Genomic DNA, 10,599 nt, shown 5'->3' with positions numbered 1-10,599 from the left:
GTTTGGTGAAATCAAATTGTAAAAAAAACGTAGAACTCGCAGCTATGCTTAATAGTGAAAGTAAGAGCATTTCCACACTCACAGTGCAAAGAGAACTCAAGGGCTTGGGATTAAACAGCTGTGTAGCCTTAAGAAGACCACTTATCGGGAAGGCTTTAATTTTCTAGAGAGCTTAAAGATTGGAATCTGGAGCAATGGAAGAAGGTTATGTGCTTTGAGTCCAGATTTATCCTGTTCCAGAATGATGGGCGCATCAGGGTAAGAAGAGAGGCGTATGAAGTGATTGACCCATCACGCCTAGTGCCTACCATACAAGCCTGTGGGGGCAGTGTTATGATCTGGGGTTGCTTCAGTTGGTCAGGTCTAGGTTCAGCAATGTTATGTGCCCAAAAAATGAGGTCAGCTGACTACCTGAATATGATGAATGACCAGGCTTTTTCCATCAATGGATTTTCTTCTTCCCTGATGGCGTAGGCATATTCCAAGATGACAATGCCAGGATTCATCGGGCTCAAATTGTGAAAGGGTGGTTCAAGGAGCATGAGACATTTTCACACGTGGGTTGGTCACCACTGAGTCTAGACCTTAACTCCATTGAGAATCTTAGGGATGTGCTGGAGAAGACTTTACGCAGCGGTTTGACTCTCCCATCAATACAAGATCTTGGCGAGAAATTAATGCAACTCTGGACTGAAATAAATGTTGTGACAGTGCATAAGCTTATCGAAACAATGCCACGGCGAATGCATGCCATAATCAAAGCAAAAGGCGGTCCAACAAAATATGAATTTTTTTTTTTTTTTTGGTGGGGCAGTGTATTTTAAATATCTGTATTTCACATCTGCTTTTTAGTATATATTTAAAATGTATATAATTTATATGGTGGGCTGTGACCCTGCCTGGGATAAGCGGTTTCAGTCAATGTGTGTGTAATAAATAAAAAGATGTATATAAAAAAACTGCTACCCCTGTTTTTCATATATGTATTTTAAATACCTGCTGCCCCTGTTTTGTCATCGATGCCATCCGGATGATGGACGGTTGGATTGATGACATAAAACGGGGAGTAGGTGCTGTACGGGTTAGAGTTGTTGCCTTGCAACTTGAAGGTCTCAGCATTCAAATTCTTTTCCTGTGGGCACCTACCTCAATATCTAAAGTTACAGACGTAGCTTGGGTAGTGGTTCCAGCTGCATAAAGGTTTATAGTCATGTTGGTTAGCCTTGAAAATGCAGTTGTTAACGATACAAACAATATGTGTTAGCATTAGAAAGACAAAAGGAAAATGTGCGGCAGCAGGTGTGCATACACACTCCAGATGAAGCACCACCTTCTGCATTTGTATTGGGGTGGCAGATGAAGAAGGACCTATTGCGTATAGAAAGGAGTGGTGTGAGTAGGTTACCACTTCCTCTTTTATGTGAAAGGCATATTCACAAAGTGAGCACGTACACTTATCTGGCCACAGGTTCAGACCTGAACCTGAAGAAGTTACGTGGACTTCGCAGAATGTGTGTGTGTCACTTAGGTGTCTGGTTTTCATGCCAAATGTACCGTGTTTTAGTCATATCAAATGAGTTACTTCAATAAAGGAAATAAATGTATTGTCACATCTGAAAATGATAAAAAGATAATATAAATGTTTTCTCTGTATTTGTAAAGCAAATAGACATTTCTATATATGGGATTTCTACAAATTAAGTGCATGTCTTTTTCACTTTGGTGCTGTCTCTTTACATCTGTCCAAGTCGTTACACTTACAATAAAATGAAAACATGGTAAAATTGTTAGAAACGGAATTTTAGATTTAATGTTGACTAAGGATATAACTTATGGTGTAATTAGGCCTACTCTAAAATACAACAGATATTTTGGAGGCTTTTGGACCAGTTTAACGGTCTGAAAATGCAAATATCTATGCCTGCGCTATCATGTTCTCTCGGTTAGAACCTCTAGATGTTAATCTATTTCCATTTAATTTTGTTCTTCAAAAACATGATTTGCTTCTTAACACTTCCCTTTGACTCATAGAAATCCAGATATATCTTTATTTGCTCACCTGCTGCTGAATTGGAGGAACAGTAAAAAATAGAGTAAACCATTCTCCCAGTGCCTGTCTGCTTTGAAAGTTAATTTCTGAGCCCTGCAAATCTGAATTAAAAGAAATATTGTACCATGAGGGGGGTGTGGTGGCGCAGTGGGTTGGACCACGGTCCTGCTTTCCAGTGGGTCTGGGGTTCGAGTCCCGCTTGGGGTGCCTTGCGACGGACTGGCGTCCCATCCTGGGTGTGTCTCCTCCCCCTCCGGCCTTGCGCCCTGTGTTGCCGGGTAGGCTCCGGTTCCTCGTGACCCCGTATGGGAGTAGCGGTTCAGAAAATGTGTGTGTGTGTGTGTGTGTGTGTATTGTACCATGATACCACATGAGCTTTATGCTGTTCACAGTATGACTGCTCTTTGTTATACTTCTAATAATTCTCAGAACAATTAATACAAAGTAAAAACCTCACAAAAAATGTTTGCTAGCTGTGTTTGGTATGAATGTCTCAGAACCATGGAGAAGGTTCAGAATATTTCCTACTGCCCAGTGTTACTACCATCAATTATAAGGAAGATGGGAAAACGTGCTTTCTTGAACCCTGAGATTTCCAGCATCAGAGTGTACCAATAAGTTTCATAAATTGTCAGGGTGGAACTGTTTGCAAAACCCAGAGTAAAGTTTCAGGTTGAAAAAAAGAACACTGACAACATGGTTGCAGAAATTCTTAGCGAAAGAAAAAAACCACAAATACCAGAGGACTGATGGCATCAGATGTCTACCTAAAATCCTGTTTTGAATTCTCATGAATTTTGTTTCTGCTGTTGACCGCTTAATACTCTGTTAAACTGTAAAGTCCCAACAAACATTTTACACAAATGACAAACATTCATTAATTTAAAAATTCAGTCAATGTAAAGTTGTTTATAAAGCTGTTCATCAGTTTTTCAGTACTGTCTGGGATCAATGACACTGACAATCATTCTCAAGAATAAAATCATATTTATTAGTAAAAATTAAAAATTAATTTAATTTCCATTTAATAAATCACTAGGATGAATTGCTTTTAATGCCTGAAAACAATTATTCCCAACAACCAATTTTTTACTGTACATAATAGTAATAATAGTGTGTTTTTACTTCTTTATTAAAACATTGATGATAGATGCAAAAAACTGAGTGATGTTATATTGAGTGATGTTTAAGTTCTAGTTGGGGGGTGCGGTGGCGCAGTGGGTTTGGTCGGGTCCTGCTCTCCGGTGGGTCTGGGGCTCAAGTCCTGTTGGGGGTGCCTTGCGGCAGACTGGCATCCTGTCCTGGATGTGTCCCCTCCCTCTCTAGCCCTGTGCTGCCAGGCTAGACCCTGGCTCTCCATGACCCCTTATGGGACAAGCAGTTTCAGATGGTGTGTGTGTGTGTAAGTTCTAGTTGATACTGTTTTTTATTTTTTTAAAAAAAAAAAAAGCCTAAAGAAGTAATGAACTCCATATGTCATTTGTTTTCTTCTGAAACAGACATGCTCTCAACTTCCTTTGTGTAGCTTCCTTTCATGTGTTTAAACAATATTTGGTTGTTTTTTGCTGTACAGAAAAATGATTGGAATTTCCTCAGATGAGCATTTTCTTATTTAGTTGACACTTTCTTCCAAAGCAATTTGAAACAGTTTACCCATTTATATAGTAGGCTAACTTTTTACTGTTTCAATGCAGGGAAAGTACCTCCCTCAGTGGTACTAATCTGGACTGGGGCCTTTCAAGTAGAAGGCAGTAGCTCTAACCACTACGCCACCTGCTGCCCCACAGTGCAGCTACACATTTCTCACTGTGCCTCACTGTGTCTTTGCAAACTTAGAAGGAATCTGTACAAATGTAAGGTTTCTAGTAAAACTGGCAGTGGTGTTAACTCTGAAAGCATAAAGGGGACAGAGTCCAGAGAGGGGTTAATTTTCAAAGAAGAAAGAATGATGCAAACTGTCAGTGCACTTTTAACACTGGCAGTTTCACCCTGGACAGCAGCTCTTGGGATGGAAGCGTGCTACAGTGTGGAACGACTGGCAGAGAAATGTTGGACGGGGAACTTCACTTTGGTACTTCTCTCGGTGCCCGTCATTCTATGACTGGCAGGTCAGGGATACGAGCTCTCGTTTGTGTGTGTGTGTCTCAGCCTGTGGAAGGCAAACTGGAAAGAAGCCAACATCCATTGGAAATTGAAAACACACACACACACACAACGTCTACAACCGGTTGTCCCAAGCGGGGTCACCTCAAACCGGAGCCTAACCCGGCAACACGGGGCGCAAGGCACCCCAAGCGGGACTCAAACCCCAGACCCCCCACAGAGCAGGCCCCGGCTGAACCCGCCGCACCACCGCGCCCCCGAGAGATTTAAAAAAAACAAAAAAAAAGCCATCTTCCTTGGCTAGTTGTGGGAAATTGGAGCCTTAATCATGGTAGAAGTATTTTGCTGCGAAGGGGGCGAGTGCGCAGGTATACGCAGGTAGACACAGGTATGCAGAGGAACGCACAAGTACACATGGCCCACATCACCTAGTGCAGGGAGCAGGGAGGCAATTTCACATGTGCTGCAGCAAGCCGTGACCATGGAGAACGTGTTTACCGAATTATCGCAGAATTCCAAGAAGGAGCGTGGCGAGGTCTGCAGATGCGTTCGGGAATACCCTCTTCAGCGAGCCCTAGTAGAACAGCATGGAGCGCGAGAACGGAGAGTAATAAATGGTCGTGCAATCTTTAGAGACAAAGAACACAAACGCTTCACTGTCTGCAAGTGATAGTCGATGCACTGCTGTAAATGTCAGGATTACAATCTATTTCTCTTTACCGTTTTGTTCATTTAATTATTAATAGTTTCTCCACATACAGACACGACATAATTTGATAGATGTATGTCGGCGTACACGTTCAGTTTTCTGTAATTCCTGCTCCATTATTTACCTTCACTTACCTTTTCACAACAGGAAACGCTCTTTCACACCTCATTTCAAATTATCTGAAAATCAGGCCATGCCTTGGGAGAGGGCTTCACTTCCTCCCTGAAGGTCTCTCAAAAACAGCGAGAAAAAAAAAAAAACGGTTTTGTGTTTCATTACAGGAAATGATGTGAGCAGCTATAGAAACTTGCAAAGACAGGAATCAAAAGTTCTCTGTTTCACAAGAGACTCTTTGTGCACGATAATAGAAGTTGCAGTTGGACATGGAGGAAGTTCTTAGAGTACCATGCCAAGCATGACAAAAGATTTCTGATTTTCTGAGGGATTACCTTTCTCCTGTAAGTACTTGCTAATGAAAGAGACCAAACTGATATGAATTTGATTTATTGTGTAATTTCTGAGTGTTTTCTGTTTCTGTTTTTTTTTAATTTCTGGAAGTGAAATTACCTATTTCATGATATTGTTTTAGCGCGTACAAGTGAAACACCTGTGTAGATGTGAGGAACGAGCTTCTTCTGTATGTTGAGTCTATGAGGATGTGGACTACATATGCTCTCAATGTGTGTTTCACGTGTTAGCTGTGCACAACTGCTTGTGTGCGTTTGTAGGAGTGAATTACCTCATACTAACCTATGCCTACATTCATAAATTCAAGGATATTTAGTAGAGAAGTATGGGGATAATACTGGCGGCTGGTGGCGTTGTGGTTGGAGCAGCTGCCTTAGACTCCGAGGGTCACCGTTTGAACCCTACCTCCAGCTGTAGTGTCCTTGAGCAAAGTGGTTTCCCTGCAATCGCTCCAGTACCTTTGCCCAGCTGTGTGCCTGGGTACATGGTTGTGGCCCTGTGATGGACTGGCATTCTCTTTGGAACTAAGGTGTGTGACCGTTGTGTCTGGGATAGACTCTGGCTTGCCATGAACCTGCTCAGGACAAGCGGTTATTGATGTTGGTTGGTGTTGTATATTGTGGGACTGGTGAAAATACGGGCAGAAAATTAACAGATTAATTGTTTTTCCACAATCTTTTTTAAACAAACCAATGTAATGTTAACTGGCAAAGATGCAGACACACAACAAAACACAGTAACTAGATCTGACTTTTTTTGATGCTTTAAGCTGCTGAGGGCCCTTGACTGGTGTCACCTTGAGGAGTTCAGCAGATGAGTTAGGAGGACAGGGCCATGAACGATGCTTGAGCATATTTCTGGTGCTCCAGTGAGGGTCTGCGGTCAAAGTGCCTGTTGTGTGCTGGTGGTCTGCGTGGAAAAGTACATCATGCAAAAAATAAAGAGGAAGTCAGGAGGGCTGAAAACCACCATCACAGCTTTGCTGTCCTTACAAAAGTTTTGACACGTGTTACCACACTCTCCATGATTCAGACAGAGAAGTGTACAGAATACAAAGAAATAGTGTTATAATAGTCTCTATCACAATGATGAATGTGAATAAAGGGAATTTCATCAGGGGGGTGGTATACATATTTATAGAAAGATTCTCTTGCATGCTAGGTATTTATAAAATCTTACTGCAATAGTGTTCCTTTTTCTACAGGTCTGCAATCCTTCTGTCCTTGGCCCAATGGAGGGGATACAGGACGTCAATATAAGTATTAATGATTCATGCTCCAATCTCTACGATCATCGGCATAAAGCTCAGGTGCTCATTCCTCTGCTCTACTCCATTGTGTTTATTGTTGGATTTAGTGGAAACACTCTTGCCTTGCATGTCATTCGCCTCAACCTAAAGAAACTGAACTCCACCACTCTCTACTCCATCAACCTTGTGGTGTCTGACATCCTATTCACGCTCGTACTTCCGCTGCGTATCTTTTACTATGCCTCTGGCTTCCATTGGCCACTGGGTGAAGTCCTCTGCAAGGTCACAGGCTTGATCTTCTACATCAACACGTATGCAGGAGTCAACTTTATGACCTGCCTAAGCGTTGACCGCTTCATCGCAGTGGTGCTGCCGCTGCGCTTTTCTCGTTTTCGTAGGATCCGCAACGTCAAGTACATCTGCATTGCAGCCTGGCTGCTGGTGCTGGCTCAGACGTTGCCTCTGCTCTCCATGCCAATGACTAACTTGGAACCGGGTGACTACATCACATGCATGGAGTACCCCAACTTTGAGAAGGTTGAAAACTTGCCCTTCATGCTCATTGGAGCAGTGTTCCTGGGCTTTGGCATTCCAGTCGTGACCATCATTGTGTGCTATTCTGTGCTGTTCTGGAAGGTGCACTCACATGCCAGGATGAGAAATATGAAGGATAAGTCAGGAAGGAGCAAGAAGGCCATTGGAATTATCTGCTGTGTCACCTTGGTGTTTCTGGTGTGCTTCAGCCCTTACCATATTAACATCTTTCAGTACATGATTCGGAAAATCCTGTACACACCCACCTGTGAGGAGCTGCAGGCCTTCCAGGTCTCCCTCCACGTCACGGTGTGCTTGATGAACCTCAACAGCTGCCTGGACCCCTTCATCTACTTCTTTGCCTGCAAGGGCTACAAGAAGAAGATTTTGAGAATCATGAGAATGCAAGTGAGCACGTCTATGTCAAGCGCAGTCCGGACCTTGCCAGATAGTGGCTCAAGGGACATCGCTGAAGGTACCAAGATCCATCTGAACAGCATTAGGAGTGATCACTAAGCCCCGACCCACAACAACGAGAAAAGATGTCATATGGGTGAAACCATCGCGACTGAAACCATTCTGAAAGCAGCTATAGGCAAATATTCAACATTTTGGAAACTAAACAATATGAAGATGAGGATAAGTCACTTGTCTGATACTTTTGGAAGAGTAACCTCAATGAAAAGTCAAGGCATATATGTGTGCTTTTTGTGTTTATAAAAAATGGCATATGCAGTACATTACTATCTTTCTAAATAAAGAATACTGTGTTAGAAAAAGAATTTATGTGAAAATGAACAGGCTGTTGTCAAAACATAATGAAGGTTTGAACCCAACACCAAAATGTGTGCAATGTTGCAATGTTTTTTTCAATGGTTATTCAAGGTCAATGACTGTTGTGACAAATGGCCAGCGACACTGTCACCGGTGTCCTTGTAAATGCATTCAAGGCCATATCATACATAGAGTAGAGATTGTATAATAAGAGCTTTAACCAGGGACAACTTATGTATGTACAGTGCATCAATGGCCAGGATAAACGGTACAAATAAAACTCGAAATATTACAGCAGGTCGCGCAGTACTGTTGTCTGCCAGTGTTAAGGTCCCAGGTTTGAGTCCTGCCATTGCTGTAGTACCCTTGATCAAGGTGCTTGCCATAAACTGATACAGTGACACCATCCCGATATATCAATGTGAATTATTGGAAAAAATGCTTCTTAACGCTGTAAATTGCACTGGAGAAAGGAATCATCCAAATAAAGGTTAAACTTTCTAAATAACTGTAATTCTGAATGTTGCTGATAAGATCATTAGAGCTGTGATGCTTTCGGTTTGCAGTGGTAAGAGAAGTGTTGTCTCCTGAAAAAGTCATGTCCCGAAAAGCAGTATTGAGCAAGGCTCATCGTCAAAGTGACGTTCAGGCCCCCTGGGAGCTCAGAAAAGGCTTGTGCAGTTTTACATTCTCATTGTACTGGAAGAAGGTTCAAAAGTCTTTTAATGCGAAGAACAGCATGTATTTTGTCTATTCGTAGAATGCATGACAGCATAATTTTATTGATCTTTTATTTGTCTTTTGCTTTAGGTACTCCGATTGGTATATTATACTGTAATATACCCTTAGTTGAGGCGAGGCCCCCCTCGTAGTGCCTGGTGACACTCATCTTTGTCACATTTCAGCTTTCCCACAGATGCCAAAAGGCCACGGATGCAATGCATCGCTCTCAGCTCCAAAACACAACACTGCCATAAGCAACGGAAATATTTTGTGGGTTGAGTCTGTGTTCACTTCTCAACCGGCCTCTTCAGAGAGATTCAACGCATTTGATGTGGCTCCTCCATTGCAGGCAGGAGAAGCTGCTATGCTGTTACGAAGCTGCTGTGCTTGATGCTTTGGAACCACAGGTATTGGCACATGACACACAGCTGATGAAGCAGCCTACTGCAAATCCTTCTCTGATGCCTGCCTTTAAACACAAATCACAGTCAACCCATAAATGTACAACTGCTGGTGCAGCCTTGCATCCTAACTTTCGCAGGCCAGCATCCAGCAATGAATGTCTATGTTGAGAAACACTGCTCAGCATGTGGCAATTGTGGAAAAAATTGCAAAATGTCGACGTTGTTTGCAATAGCTCACCATTTTCTGTTATCATCTCGAAATGAAGGGAACTATGAATATTGCAAGGTAAGTTCTCAATGCATGCTCTGAAAGTGGGGGTGCTGGAATCCCGAGAAGACCGGTCCTGCTCTGGGACCTGTATGTGAGCCCCTCCATCCCCTGTCCAGTAACAAACATAAGCCAATCAGAAGCATCTTGAATCAATGGCACTTTACATCAGAGAAAAAGCACAGTTTCCATCCATTTCATCATGACTTTTCAGTCTTATGCTGTAACGGGTCTGAATTGCTCCACTTGTTGTTTCCTTGTGCAAAATATGTTCCTTTAACTGCTCTGAAAAAAAAGCCACTGTAAGATGTATTGATGTGTCAAGCAAATAAATAAAAATATTAACTGGATCTAATTGCAAAAAAATTGTTTTTGTAAAATACTTTCATTTTTGAGTTCATTAATATATAACTATGCTTTACTTAAGGGGGCCGTGGTGGTGCGGTGGGTTGGACCAGGCCCTGCTCTCTGGTGGGCCTGGGGTTCGAGTCCCGCTTGGGGTGCCTTGCGACGGACTGGTGTCCCGTCCTGGATGTGTCCCCTCCCCCTTCAGCCTTACACCCTCAGTTGCCGGGTTAGGCTCCAGTTCCCTGCGACCCCGTATGGGACAAGCGGTTCAGAAAGTGTGTGTGTGTGTGTGTGTGTGTGTGTGTATGCTTCACTTCTAAATATACATTTGATTTACAAAATATTCTATAACGCTGTATAAAAGCAGACAGAAAATGGTGAGAAAACAACAGTGGTTCCAAAAATAAAAGAGGAAAAGTTTATGAAAGTAGTATCTTTTATACATTTATATATTTTTTTTTTATCGAAATCCTCTGTTTTGTACTATGCTTCTTGTGTAAAAGCATAAACTTAATAAAAGCAATGGTACTGAAATTGAAATTGAATGATTTGAAATTGTAATTTGGTGTTGCAGACTTTTCACATTTGAAACACTGAATTAAAGGTCTTTAATATATATGTGTTTAAAAGTTGTTTCCATCGCTGAGTGAATACTTAAAGCTGCAATTGCCAATAAAAATTGAGTTATTTTAGAATTATTTTGAACGTGCTTCTGAAGTGCAGACCTGGCTCCCTGTACAGTGCAGAGCACATGCGTGTCCTCAGCTCTGCTCTGCTGGGGGCTGTGCTCCATCTAGAGGTAGACATTCTCCTCTTTTATTCCTGGGAGACGTCATTCTCTTTCAATTTTTAGAGGAAGAAGCGCCCGCTGAAGTTTCACTGATCAGTGAACAAAATGTGCACTTCATCATATTTTGTTGCTGAGAATATGGCCTGTTGTGTAAACATGTGAGTATTGCTCATTTATGA

The 10,599-nt window shown here is 42.1% G+C and overlaps 2 protein-coding genes across 2 annotated transcripts in view; one reads left to right on the top strand and one right to left on the bottom strand.

Annotated features, from left to right (window-relative positions):
- The first annotated feature begins 5,210 nt into the window (after nt 1-5,210).
- On the top strand, nt 5,211-9,709 carry LOC108920551 (G-protein coupled receptor 183-like). Its single transcript, XM_018729377.2, has 2 exons — nt 5,211-5,320; nt 6,535-9,709. Exon 2 carries the CDS (start codon nt 6,562-6,564, stop codon nt 7,627-7,629), a length of 1,068 nt encoding a protein of 355 aa, XP_018584893.1. The 5' UTR covers nt 5,211-5,320; nt 6,535-6,561; the 3' UTR covers nt 7,630-9,709.
- LOC108920466 (dachshund homolog 1-like) overlaps nt 5,796-10,599 on the bottom strand; it is a 107,900-nt gene continuing 103,096 nt past the window's right edge. The window contains exons 12-13 of the transcript XR_003798155.1: nt 7,380-7,484; nt 5,796-6,239 (exon numbers count right to left, since the gene is read on the bottom strand). The gene's annotated coding sequence lies outside the window, so the exon portion shown is untranslated. The remainder of the gene's footprint in view (nt 6,240-7,379; nt 7,485-10,599) is intronic.

This window comes from Scleropages formosus, chromosome 14 (genome assembly GCF_900964775.1).
Source record: "Scleropages formosus chromosome 14, fSclFor1.1, whole genome shotgun sequence".
Classification (NCBI taxonomy): domain Eukaryota; kingdom Metazoa; phylum Chordata; class Actinopteri; order Osteoglossiformes; family Osteoglossidae; genus Scleropages; species Scleropages formosus.
The sequence above is the reverse complement of the archived record's forward strand: the minus strand, read 5'-3'. Positions and strand labels throughout refer to the sequence as shown.